Source organism: Vipera ursinii (assembly GCF_947247035.1).
Source record: "Vipera ursinii genome assembly, chromosome: 5".
Classification (NCBI taxonomy): Eukaryota; Metazoa; Chordata; class Lepidosauria; order Squamata; family Viperidae; genus Vipera; species Vipera ursinii.
Window position 1 is genome coordinate 55,669,944 of NC_139518.1, and position 14,439 is coordinate 55,684,382.

General features: G+C 37.6%; 1 protein-coding gene across 1 annotated transcript in view; it reads left to right on the forward strand.

The window, feature by feature from the left end:
- The window catches only part of ENO4 (enolase 4), a gene marked incomplete at both ends in the record, with an annotated part of 33,865 nt that overhangs the window by 13,834 nt on the left and 5,592 nt on the right, over positions 1–14,439 (forward strand). Inside the window, 7 exons of the mRNA XM_083363304.1 lie at positions 831–962; positions 5,680–5,745; positions 6,565–6,624; positions 7,046–7,213; positions 7,471–7,596; positions 9,093–9,288; positions 10,167–10,234. Coding sequence (XP_083219430.1) covers positions 831–962; positions 5,680–5,745; positions 6,565–6,624; positions 7,046–7,213; positions 7,471–7,596; positions 9,093–9,288; positions 10,167–10,234 — 816 coding nt within the window. The remainder of the gene's footprint in view (positions 1–830; positions 963–5,679; positions 5,746–6,564; positions 6,625–7,045; positions 7,214–7,470; positions 7,597–9,092; positions 9,289–10,166; positions 10,235–14,439) is intronic.

Genomic DNA, 14,439 nt, shown 5'->3' on the forward strand with positions numbered 1-14,439 from the left:
TTATTTTTTTGAGCAGTGTATATTGTGTTATTATGGTATTTAAGCCTTTTCATGACTGATATGAAAGAGACAAGAGTAATACATATTATGTAATTGTTCCTATCTCCCATGTCTTGATTACCGGTAGTAGCCAGAAGGTTGAATTAATCATCAATTAATCCACTGGTCTTAGTTTGATTGAAGCACCAAACTATAGTTTGAATAAACTAAGCTATAAACTATAATTAACAGGTTCTTCTTGAACCACAGTTTAATTTAAAATCCAGGTTTGAACACCATATTTGACCCAATCATATTTTGTCTTAGTTTACTGTGCATGCCATCTCTAAATGTCAGTGGGATGAAAAAGAGTCATATTCTAATACAAGTATTAAATAGTCTTTGTTTACTCTTGTTACCTGACTCTCATGTCAGTACATAGGAATATTCCTACATATGAATGATATTGAATTAAGGCAAATCCTAATCCTAGATTTTATGTTGTCCATCTCTGGTATACAGGGAATGCAAAAGAATGTAATAATGGATCTCTGTATACTGATTTAAATCATACTATTTTTCTGGTAGCTGAAATAGTCTTAATTTAACATTCTGGTCTAAAATTGGATATTTATGATCTTAATGAAATTAAGCTTTATCTTTCTAGCCAGTCATACAGTAGATACAAATTGTACATATACATTTGCAAATACAGTTAACATTTCTTTGTGATCCAAATAATGTACAAGGTAGTTATCGTAAAATATAATATATGATTAAAATCTTGTACATTATTTGGATCATTTATTTTTAGTACAACCAATAACAATGCTTCATTCTTCCCCATTTAGAAGATGCCAAAAGAACTGGTTATACCACTGCCAGTGATAACAGTTTTAAATTGCGGAAAATCATCACCTGGAAAACTGAATTTAATGAAAGAAGTGATGCTGATCCCTCCTGCCTGGTTAACAGTTAAACAAGTACTGCATGCTGTTGTTCTAAGTTGAGAATGATAAATAAAATGTTGAAAATCATTCAAGTACATTGTATTCGCCTTTCAGGATGGAAATGCTGTTTATCACTGTTATTTATTGAAAGTAAAGACTTGGAACTAAATTCAGTCTGTGTATGTACAAGAAATCTCAGGGGGGAAAATTAAAAATACTGTTATGTTGATCAGACTATGCAAATAAATAAATATGCGGCATTTCATCTGCATGATACATTAGATATAGCTATAGATATAGCTATAGACATAGGTATAGATAAGTTACAGTAGCCTATCATTTTTCTGGCATTTATTTATTTGGGAATTTCCAGTGCCTCTTATAATGAAGGAAAGTGGGGTCCTGGGGGTCAGTTGGGTCTGTTGCTCACGTACCTTTCTCCCAGCTGCGTGGCAACAGCCCTGCCCGGGCTACTCGATGCTCTCTCAGGGTTGCCGGTTGAGTTTCCCAGGCTTATGGTTCTGGGAGATTTTAACCTGCCTTCCCTGGGTGGTGCGTCGGGGGTGGCCCGAGAGTTCATGGCTTCCATGATAGCCATGGACCTGACCCAGATTATTCAGGGTCCGACTCATGAGGGGGGAAACACGCCCGACCTTATTTTCATCTCTGGGCAGTGGCTTAATGGTCTGGGTGGGGTTACTCCAACATCTCAACCCCTTTCATGGACAGACCATTATCTCCTGCGGCTGAGCCTCCGTCATGCCACTCCCCGCTGCTGGGAGGCGGAACTGACCAGGTGGTTCCGCCCCAGGTGCCTGATGGACCCAGATAGGTTCCAGACGGCGCTTGGATTTATTCCTTCCTCCCTTTCCCACAGCCCAGTCGAGACCTTAGTTGATGCCTGGCAATGGGCGGCTTTGGAGGCTCTCGACCGTGTTGTGCTTTTGCGGCCTCTGACCCAGCGCAGATCCCGGCTCGCTCCTTGGTTTTTCATGGACCTGCGGGAGATGAAGCGCCGGAGAAGGGGCCTAGAGAGCATTTGGAGGTCCACTTGGTCCGAGTCTGACCAGACACAGTTAAGATCCTTTTCTAGATCTTATCTTGTGGCAATGGAGGTGGCGAAGCGTGCTCACTTCGCCACCCTCATTGCATCCACAGATAACCGCCCGGCCGCCCTGTTTAGGGTGACCCGTTTCCTTTTAAATCAAGGGATGGGAGAGGACCCCTTACAGGGACAGGCCGAGGAGTTTAGTGAGTATCTGGTGGATAAAATCGCTCAGATTCGGGCTGGCTTGGACTCCGACTGGGCAGTATCTGACGAGGTGGAAACGATGGGTTTGGCCGATAATATCTGGGAGGAGTTTAATCCTGTGACTCCGGACGAAGTGGACAGGATCATGGGGAAATTAAGTGCCGCCACGTGTTTGTTGGACCCGTGTCCCTCCTGGCTGGTTTATGCGGCCCAGGAGGTTACACAAGGCTGGCTCCTGGCAGTTATAAATGCTTCCTTGAATGAGGGGTGCTTCCCTGCCGCCTTGAAGGAGGCAGTGGTAAGGCCCCTCCTCAAGAAACCTGCCTTGGATCCAGCTATTTTAAACAACTTTCGTCCTGTCTCCAACCTTCGCTTTCTTGCGAAGGTTGTTGAGAGCGTGGTGGCACGGCAGCTCCCTTTGGTCCTGGAGGAAACTGAGTATCTAGATCCATACCAATCGGGTTTCAGGCCCGGGTACAGCACGGAGACGGCATTGGTCGCACTGGTGGATGATCTCTGGCGGGCCCGAGACAGGATTTATTCCTCTGTCCTGGTCCTTTTAGATCTCTCAGCGGCTTTTGATACCATCGACCATGGTATCTTGCTGCGACGTCTTGCGGGGTTGGGAGTGGGAGGCACCGTTTTACGGTGGTTCTCCTCCTACCTCTCGGGCCGCTCGCAGAGGGTGTTGACAGGAGGGCAGAGGTCAACCCCTAGGCCCCTTAATTGTGGGGTGCCTCAGGGATCGGTGCTCTCGCCCCTCCTGTTCAACATCTATATGAAGCCGCTGGGTGAGATCATCCGTGGTTTTGGGGTGAGGTATCATCAATATGCCGATGATACCCAGCTCTTTATCTCCACCCTGAACCAAGCCAGTGATGCCCTCGACGTGATGTCCCGTTGCCTGGAAGCGGTACGGATTTGGATGGGGAAGAACAGGCTCCAGCTCAACCCGGCCAAGACTGAGTGGCTTTACGTACCGGCATCTCGACTTGTCCAAGAGGTTCCATCTTTGGTTATGGGAGGAGAGGTGTTGCCTCCCGTTGATAGGGCGCGCAATTTAGGCATCCTCCTGGACTCACGACTCAGTTTTGAAGATCATATTGGAGTCGTGGCCAGGGGGGCATTTGCCCAGGTTCACCTGGTGCGCCAGTTGTGCCCCTATCTGGACCAAGATCCCCTACGTACGGTCACTCATGCACTCGTTACCTCTCGGATAGATTACTGCAATGCTCTCTACATGGGGCTGCCCTTGAAGACCACCCGGAGGCTTCAGCTGGTGCAGAATGCAGCCGCGCGGGTAGTGATGGGAGCATCCCGATACTCCCATATTACACCCCTCCTGCGTGAGCTGCATTGGCTACCAGTTGTCTTCCGGGCGAGATTTAAGGTGCTGGTACTTACCTTTAAAGCCCTACATGGCTTAGGCCCGGGATACTTGCAGGACCGTCTGCTACCGGGGACGACTTCCCATCGCCCAGTGCGCTCACACAGAGAGGGCCTCCTCAGGGTGCCGTCGGCCAGACAATGTTGGCTGGCAACCCCCAGGGGGAGGGCCTTCTCTGTGGGAGCACCAGCCCTTTGGAACCAACTTCCCCTTGAGCTTCGGATGGCCCCGGACCTCCGGTCCTTTCGCCGCAACCTCAAAACTTTTCTCTTCCATCAGGCTGACCTGGATTGATGATGGGTTTTTAAATATGTTTTAATTTTTAACTATAGTTAATTTATTTTGGGGCTGTTATTTAATTCTTTTTTAATTTTTGTATTGTTGTTTTTTATTGTTGTAAGCCGCCCTGAGTCCTTCGGGAGATAGGGCGGCATATAAGTCCCAAAAATAAATAAATAAACATTAGAAAGATTGAACAGAATTTGCTGTACAATAAAGTTTCACATTCCAAGATGAAAAGTGTTAACCTGGTACAGAGGAGGCATTAGTTTCATGAACAATTATTAAAAATGTCTATAGTTACAATGGTTCTAAAATGGATTTGAGAAATAGCTTTGACAGATAAATCTTGATTCACCCCAATAACCTTTGAATAAGTTTAAAGAAAAGATATATGGTGACACAGTCCTCATGCATTATGGCTGAAACCACAAGTAAAAAAAATGTGATAGTAGGCTATGCAGAAAGTGAGACTACTTAGATATGGTTATCAGTTTTTGATTGGATAGACTATTAGTTACCAAATATATAATTTCTGCTAAAGGAAAACTTGATTAACATAATGTGTCAATCTATTATGCATCTTAGTACGTGTAAATGTAATTAACTCTATTGTCTTAGTAGAAGTTACATGCTGACACAATTGTTAATTTTGTTCATCTCACAGTGTTATATAATAATAAGCAAACCTTTAATAAATCTGAAATCTAATCATAATGAGAGATATAAAATTAAATTAGTCAGCATTAAAATATAATTAAATCTGTATATTCCTGTACTAAACATGGGTAAGAATTAGTTAAAATGAATGGCAAAAAAGAGTTTTAAAATTGTCAGTGAAAACAATGCAGTGTTTGTGTGAGACACACCACTCTGGGAAATGCATTTCACAAACAGAACTCCATCCAGGCTGAGGATATTTTTGTAAAAAAAAAGTGGCTTCTCTGATAATCTTAAAAGCATGAGCTAGCTGATACAGGAAGATGGTCCTCCTTGACATTATTTGATATAGACTTATTTATATTTCATTCAAGGCCAAAGCATAATCCATAGAAGAAGTCATTGTTTTTCAGTAAAATGGGATTTAGTGATATCCTCTTAAAACAGAAATATTTCAGAATTCAGTTAGCTTCTAAGAAATGCTAGAGCAACATGGATGCCTATTTTGAGAATCTAGTTTTACTTCTGTCCAGGATCCCAGTGCCTTGTTCACCTTCCCAACCCATATTTGCTCATTTATGCTTACTGATACTTTAATGAACCTAAATCTATTGGAAATTCCAGGCTGAGCCTGAGGAAGGAGAAATGCACCATCAATCATGAGTCCCTTCACTCCCTCAAGAGATCTAAGTCCAGGCCCCCTGGAATGCCTTTCTTGTCTCCTGCTAATTTCCCTTGACTGTTAGTAGCTCAGATTTTTGTAGAGAGCTTAAGCTTGCAATAAATCTTTGTACTCATTTGATCTGTCTGATTCTCCTGATTTCCATGGCACTTGACAAAATCATAATGATGAAAAAAAGAGAAAATGTGTCTTGGAACATTACAGTGCAAATCCCAACCTTTTGTACTTTTATCACAATGTCATAATGCATGTCCATTTTTCCCCTTACCACACAATGCTGATTCCAGGATTAACCTTCCAAGTTCAAGGTTGAATTACTAATTACATAAACCTGTGATTCTCCACAACTTCTGATGCAATCTGAAGCTAAGATCTTTAATCTCTTATTAAAGAGCATACTTGTGATTTTATGAAAAAATCAATCATTTTTAAAGTTGAATTTCCAATGGAAAAAAGCATGTGATTGAGGGAATGTTTTATTATTATGCAGGCCATAACAAGATGTATGGATATTCAGAAACAGATTTTGAAATCGATAGAAAAAATGAATAAGGAGGTAAGTCAACAATAATAAAATCTATTTAGGACATTCAAGAATGAATGCTATTACTTTAAATAAATAAATAAATCACAAACGCACATGCCCTGTAATGGAATTTGCCTCTGGAGAAGGAGTGTGTGTGGGGGAATCCTGGCAGGAGCACCATGGTTTCCCAAGGAGGAGGCAGTACATTTCAGAAAGAATCCCAAATTACGAGATTGCACAGTCCTAAATTGGATGGGGGAGAGATTCAGGGTGATAAATCTCACCTTGTTATATGTGTTAAGTTAGAAGATTATAGCTTTAGTCTGGCAAAATTCTGTCTACTAGTTGTAAGCAAATTGGACTCGATTGGATTTCAATTTCATCTTTGGGCTTAGGTCTAACATGCCCACACTCATAGGAAGGAAAGAAATATCAGGAGGATCGCAAACCTCATAGTCTGTAAAACAAAAATAACTGTAGAGAGAGGGGGCAAAAACAATCCAACAACAAACTACTGTTTGAGTGAGGAAACAGAAATTCACCTGAGAAACGGGATGGAATGAAGAGATGTGGCTGGTTGTACTAGAATCGTCTTTGCATTTTATTACAAGTTGCTATCTTAAATTAATAGATGTTCATTATTTATAATGCTGAGTCATAATTGTTGGCAAGGTACACTTGAATATTGCATTTCTATTTCATACTCATTATAGGGTTGTATCATGTAAAGTATATATTCATTTTACCTATATATTTTACCATGATGAGTCTCATGCTACAATTGTTGACAATTTTTCTGCATACTATGCTTTCCTAAACACTTTGTTCTTGAAAAATCCTTTGCAACAGTCTGGTTCTGCAATAGATGACAAAAAAGCTGCTTCACGAGATGCAGGGAAAAAGACGCCGGTAAGGAGAAAAATAAAGTCCTAAGGTTAAGCATGATGAAATTTTAAGATTAAAATCATATGGGAAAAAGCTTACTAGCCCTCCCTGACATATTGTAATTTTCATCTTATTTGCTCTAAGACTGCATCTTTGCAAATGATATGAACAAACATAGTAATTGGCTTCATGTCCATCTGGTCACAGAAATTGGAAATAATAACTAGGATTCTTGTAGGTAATGATAAATTATATATAGTTGAAATATTACAATATTACCATGATTTGACCTATGAAATGACCATACAGAGAAAGAGCCTTAAAGGAGTTTAGAATATCATCCATATAGTTTTGATGGAACGGTTGAAGAATGGCAGGCATTCAGAAGTTAACAGACTATTTTTTGTAAGTTAATTATTATTATTAATATATTATTTATTCACAGCTTCCTGTTCCTAAAAAAATATCCCATTTAGGTTGTCTAGTAATGGGATACGAAAGTTTAGAACAACCACTAACTTTGATCCAATCAGCATGCACACATCTTTCCTTGGAATTAGGAACAGATATATACTTGGGGATAAATTGTGCTGCTCATGAACTAATGGATTATGTAAGTTTTATTTTCAATTTTTTCAATAATTTATCATTAGCTTTTCCTCTTTGGGGGGAATGTATTATGATAGTGGATGTGATGGCATGATAATGGGGCAAATGTGTAAAACATATTGTTCATCTAAGATACTAGAGACCTTTGTAAAAGCTCAATATATATAATTCCACAATTAGGTTTGACCTTAACTTATTTTTTTAAAAAAAAAACAATGGCTAGCTTTATATTTAATATTTTGTCAATATATTACACTCTAGAATAAAGGAAAATATGACGTAATTGTTGGAACACCCAAATCTGCTGATGAAATGGTGGATATGTATCTAGATCTAGTTAAGAAATTCCCTTCTATTTTAATTTTAATAGATCCATTGAGAAAAGAGGTAAGTTCCTTTTACTTATTACACAGATATATTTAAATTTGCATTACTTTTTTAAAACAGCATCTAAAAATGAATCAGACATGTAGATGATGTTTTAGGAATCTTGCATTCTAAAGAAAAGAATAAGACATAGATGAAGGAAATTACACTGAGCTTCTTTCTCCAACAGTAACACTGGACTAGTCTTAAATCTAACTGAAATGGATTTTACAGCACTGTATTTAATTTCCATCGATTTAAAAATAATTTAAATGACTCATTTATCTAGTTTAGTTCTTAGTTTAATGTATATAAGCTCCTCTTACCTTGTTCAGTTTGATACCTGCTCTTCTTTGTGAGATTTGAGGGAAACAACAGTAGTTTCATCCTGAATAACTGTTTACCAATGTATGTAAACTGGATTTAAAACATCATTTTCTAATCATTTACAGATAGAATTACAGTTGTTAAAGGGCCTTTTTGAATTTTGTTTAGCTGGTATTTTAGGAAGTATAAGCCATAAGATATGTACGTATTGCTTATGCTGATATCTCACATTGACTATGGTAATAATATTGTAAGACCTAAGAATGTTATTCATAACTAGGATTTTTTTAATATCTCCTTATTTTATAATGTGAAATATTTATTAATTTGATTTTTATCTCATTTTATTACTTTATTACTTATTAATATCAAGGTATTATTACTTTACAAGTAACTCAAGATGGTGAACATACGTAATACTTCCACTTCCTGTTTTCCCCATAACAGCCCTGTAAGATGTGTTGGGCTTAGAGAGATTGATTGGCACAATGTCTCCCAGCAGGCTTTCATACCTAGGGTGAAACTCCTGGTTTCTAGGTCACCACCTTAACTAACTTTGCTTCTGATCCATGCCAAAATGTTTACTTGTTAGTTAAACTTCCCTAACAGAATTCTCTCTGATTCCTTCTTAATATAAACTGCTAAAATTTAGACAAAACTAAGAGGTCTTATTACTGTTTGGCCAGGGGTTGGAGGGATGAAATTGTAGAGTAGCTGTAATAGTATGTGGGAAAGACATTGGAAGACGGGGCAAAGAGATGCTACCGAGTGAATGGTCAAAAAAGGGAGAACGTAGTCCACAGCTGCTTAGCGGGGCTGAGCAAAAGGCTGGATATCAGCCCTTCTGTTAAGGCTCCTAGATAAATTGAAGGTTTTTATTATGCAGCTTCATTCATTCTAGTACTGAATTTACTGATGTTAATGTTAAAAGTGTCTCATTTTTTTAGAAAAAGAATTCTGGCAGTACTTTGCCTTCTTGTTTATAGCTAATGCTTGAAACAAATTCCTTATGTGTCCAATCACTCTTGGCCAATAAAGAATATTCTATTCTATTCTATTCTATTCTATTCTATTCTATTCTATTCTATTCTATTCTATTCTATTCTATTCTATTCTATTCTATTCTATTCTATTCCATTCCATTCCATTCCATTCCATTCCATTCCATTCATTATTTGCTATCTTTACAGGACCGCCAACAATGGATCCATCTGTGCAATGTTTTGGGTTCTAAATGTTATTTAATTGCAGAAGACTCATGCAAGAATTTGACTAAACTTCTGGGTTCTAAAAAAAGCAATATGCCAAAATGCAGTGGTCTTGTCTTAAAACATATCAACGAAGCTAAAATTTTGGACCTTGTACAAATGACCCAGCGGTTAGAGGGTGAGGAAAGAACTGTATATCAAAATTCAATAGTACCTGTAAAAATATAGAACTTTTTATATTTAGTAAAATATTTAATAATTAAAAATCAAAATTTGATTTCATTATGGATTGACAATTGGGGCTCATTTTAAAATATGTAATTTGAATGTTTAGATATAATTCAGATTCAAATGGTATAGAAAATTTCATGTATCTCTTGTAGTATTGGTTTGTGTCACATATTTCCCATCATTCTTCATGGACTTCAAAATGTAACAAAGATTTTAAAATGTTAACATTCAGATTTTTATTTATATCAGCTAGAATTGTTCATTTAAAGAAAACAAAAAACTGTATTCAACAGGAAAAGATTCACTACTTTTATTTTCAATATACTTCTAAAGTGATTGTCTCTACTGTAACAGTTATGGGGAGTGTTAAAAGCAAGTAATATTTTAGCTTTGCTAGAGTTTGCTCACAATCCAATACAGAATGATTAAATTTAAATAGATGTAAATGTTCAACACTGCTTGGGCTGTGCGCAGATGATTTTTTACAATATAAATGTCATAATAAAACAAAACTAGATTGCAATAGAATAAAAAAAAATGTTTTCTAAATAAGCAAATAATTGTGTATTTCCAGAAGGACAGCTATGTCAGTTTGCTACAGCAAAACTATGATAAATTTAGTGTCTTTAAGGAATTATCTGTTTAATGAAACTGAAACTTTTCTGGACTAGCATCTTTTTATTAGTCCACAAAATTTAAATTTATAATAAATTACTAACTCTGGAAGATGCCATAAGACTTTCCAGTAATTTTACAATTAAGACAGAGATGTTTTGCAAAGCTATAGATTTGTAATGAAATTAAAAGCCCTTGCATTCAATACAGGTTGGAGGCACCTTTCCATCTTAGGAAGTCCAGATGGAGAATCTTCTGATGATAGCCTTGCAGACCTGGTATGTATGGAAAACTCTTCAATTGCCCAAAGCTTTTTATCTTCATCTGCTTCGTAGGAGAAATGTTTATCTAGTGGAGAGACATATAACCTTTGAGGAAATTGGCTTTTTCAAGAAAGTTGCCTTTTAAAGAGATAATCTTTGAACATTCAAAGCCCAAACAGCAAATAGTAGGCAAGAGAAGCATACTGCAAATATGTAGGGTCTCTTGCTGACATTTTTAAGGAAAAGTTGAGTAAATTATTCAAACGTAGGGCAGCAACAGTATTTTCTTGTCTTAATGGATTGCAGTTGATTTCTTTGTATTAAAGTATAATTACATAGAGGATGTCACTTGAAATGATGACTTACTTAAATTAATGTGTCAATTTTCTTTCACCAGTCCTTCATTTATTCTCTTCTGCCTCCTGCAATCTCCCAGATCCCTCCTACTGTAGTCATCTGGGATTCCTTTTACATCTGCTTCAGCTTCCTATCTCTTCTCCTTACTTACTACAGCAATGCTGACTACTCTGTTAGAAATACCTGAACTATTTTTCCCCCAAATTGGGCAGCCTAGTAATATCCAGACTGTTAAGTTACAATGGTGCTTTTTTTCTTTCTTTGTTCTGTCTCCTCCTGATAGTTAGTTGATAACTTCTGCTTACATGTAGGAAACAGGTACGGTAAATTATCTGTTAGAAGCCAGGTTTTATTTCATTTTTATTTATTTATTTTTCTGTTTTTTTATTTTCCTCCCCCTGCATTTTATTTTTTTTAAAGATTTTTATTGATTTTTTCCCATACATTCAATAGTATTTATTCAACAAACATGCTGTCTGAGTTTACATTTGCTATATTTAGTTCCTAATCCTTTATTCTTTCCTCTAGCCATCGATAAAATAAACCCCAAGTTTAATAATATTTCGTTTCTTCTTTTTCTTTCAGCCTAGTCAGTCTATCCATCTCCGCACATTCTAATATTTTTTAAATTATTTCTTCATCTGATGTTATTGCTTCATTTTTCCAATACTACACAAATATAATTCTTGTCACTATTGTAACATGCAAAATCAAATATATGCTTTGTTTATCAGTCTTTTCTGGCATTATACCTAATTTAAAAAGTTTAGGTTTAAAATCTACGTATTCTCCCAACATCTTTTCTAGCCAAGCATGTATCTTTTTCCAATAACTCTTTGCTTTGGTACATGTCCACCAAACATGGTAATAAGTGACTGACTTATGTTTGCATTTCCAACATCTATATGACATGTTTTTAAACATTTAGTCTTGCTGGTGGCAAATGCCATCTATAAAACATTTTATATAAATTTTCTTTATAAGAGGTTTACATTGTCAGTTTATAATTTTTCCCCCACAAATGTTGCCATTTTTCTAATTCTATATTGTATCCAAAAACTTTTACCCATCTTATCATTGTTTCTTTAACTTGTTCGCTTTCCAGTTTCAAAGTTAATAGAAAATTATAAATTTTCTTAATTAGTTTCTCATCAGAAGTTAATATTTTATCAAACAAAGTTGCTCCTTGTAAAATCCATACAGTTTAACATCTTTATCTTATCTAAGTTGCATTTGTAAATGTGCTCACCATGATAAATTAATACCCTGGCAATACATCGTTAAAGTCCAACAACATTTCTTCTGGCATGGCCTCAGCAGAATCAGTGAGTGTGGGTAATTCTGTGGATCACTTCTCTATTTTCTCAAGGTCGATTCAGCTACCCCTGCTTCAAACTTATCAGTATGAGGTCTGTTGCCACTTGAATTTAAAGCAATAGTTCCCTCATGGAGAGACTGAACCAGGAGTGGGTGCAGATTCCCTAAGCAGAAGACACATATTGGAAATATTGAAAAACTGCTCAGGAAGTGCATCATTCTAAAAAGCATTGAGGGAATTATGGACTGCTTCATGGATAACAAAATTCACATACATTGCCTTCTTGCTGGCAACCACTCTGCATGTAATAAATCAATCTGAGTATACTCGCAGCAGAGCAGCTGGCTCAGAGACTGCCTAACAGCTTTTCTATCACTCCAATGTCTTCTATTCCTTCTGTTGTCATAGATTTGCAAGGTAACCTGGTTGGTCTGTAACTGAGATTATAATGGCACCTCTAGAACTATCTGATTGAATGTTGTTTTCTTTGTGGATATTCTTTCCTCTCTCGTTTATAGGAGAGAGGGGCCTATTCTAGTTTCCATTTCTGCATTAGCCATTCCATGTCTATCATTATGTGTTTTCCTGTGTCCTTCTGCAATGTTTGTTTGACTACTGATAAACTTTGCAAAAGACTCTTTCAAGCAGTCAACCTTATTTGTGACAATTGATAAAAGATCGTAGATTGAATTTATGGTTAGAGCTGTGAGCAAACATTGTCTGGAAAGGAGATCTGTTTCATTCTCCCTTACTATCCCATCCTATGCAGGAAATTCCAGGGAGGGGAGCTATTTTCTGTGAGAGAAACAGAAAGTTCTATATCAGACATGTCAAACACAAGGCCCGGGGGCCGGATATGGCCTGCGAAGTGATTTCATCTGGCCCGCGAAGCCATCCTGGAAACAGTGAGGGAACGGCCCCCACTGCCTTGGCCCTGGTCCAGAGACCCTCCTTCTGCCAGAGACCCTCAGATCTGTCCCATTCCTGCCCAGGCCCCCATAGGCACCCTTGATGCGAACGATGTAGAGCTGGCCATGCCCACCCAGTAGGCCATACGCACTCTAGCCACGCCCACCCAGTAGGCCACGCCCACCCTGGCCATACCCACCCGGCCCCTTGAGGGCAACCGCAATGCTGATGTGGCCCTCAATGAAATTGAGTTTGACACCCCTGTTCTATATGCTGTTTGCTTTCAAGTTCAGTTTGTAAATCACAAGGAGTCACATACAGATAAGTTACTTAGTGGAGCAGACTGTCTATTTGCAGTGAAATCTTCTATTTTCTGCTGCTTCAGTGGCTTGGAAGAACTCTGTGCTGCCGAGTGAATATGCTGTCTCTTTCTCCTTTTCCTCATTCTTAGTAATCCTGGCTTGTAGAGTTGTTAAAATGTAGTAAAACAATGGTAGCCTCTCCAGCATATATCCTTGATAAAAAGTCTTTGACTATTATAAAAAGTCAAACAAGGGTTAAACCAGATTTTAAAATAGGTTAAAATGGGTTAAAAATAGGTTCAAAATTGGTTAAAAGTACCTAGGTTAAAACGCAGTGTTAAAAAGGGTTAAAAAGTTAAAATAAAAAGGAAAGAAAGCTACTACTTTTGGAGGAGCTCTTTACGGCCTTTGCTGCCTGTCCACCATCTTGGCTTCTCCAATTGATACCCTGATTTTCCATTTCTTGTTTAGATTTTAAATTCCCTTCAGAGTTTAGAATATCTCTGTATGTCTGGATTTTTTTTCAAAATCAACTAAATTTGGGTGTACAAATGCTTCCATGGTTGAAAGCCACCCTGGAATTTTCAGATATATTTTACATTTGATTTTTCCCATGTTGTTAATAATGCATTTCCTATATAGTGATTTTGAAAGTACTTACGAATTTTATTTTTTCCATACATAAGAAAGCCGGCCATCCCAATTGTAAATCATGCCCCTCCAAATATAACAACCTTTTGTTTCTAAGAATCATCCATTCTTTTACCCATGTTAATATAGATGCTTGGCATCTTGTAACATTTTCATCTTAATTCCAGTTTTCTTTCCTTGCCAAAATATTTCGAATGAATTCAAGCTATGCAAGGAAATATATACTACCCAGAGAATTTCATGTAAGATTCATAAAAAAAACACAAGAAGAGATGAAATACTGAGAAAAGTTAGAGATCAGCCATTACAAGAATAGAGAAATTGTGGAGTTAAAGCAGATCCCCAAGAGAGTAAGAGACACCTGAAGACAATATCACTTTTTAACTACAAAGCTAAAAACAAAAGGTATAAACTTCAGATGGTTAATGCCAGAAGGGACCTGGAACTGGACTCAGTTTGGAAGGCACAAGACTTTGACTTCATTTTTAAATGAAGGAGTATAATATCAACAAGAGAAGAGAAAAGATCAGAAATAAACAAAAGAAGCAACTGAGGAAGCAACTAAACAAACAGAAGAACAGAAAGAGAAACTTGATCAAGAGAGTGAGAAAATAGCCAGAGAACAGAGGATCACGAGATCGACAAGACCTAGATATAAGTAATTGAAATGAAGAAAGAAAACA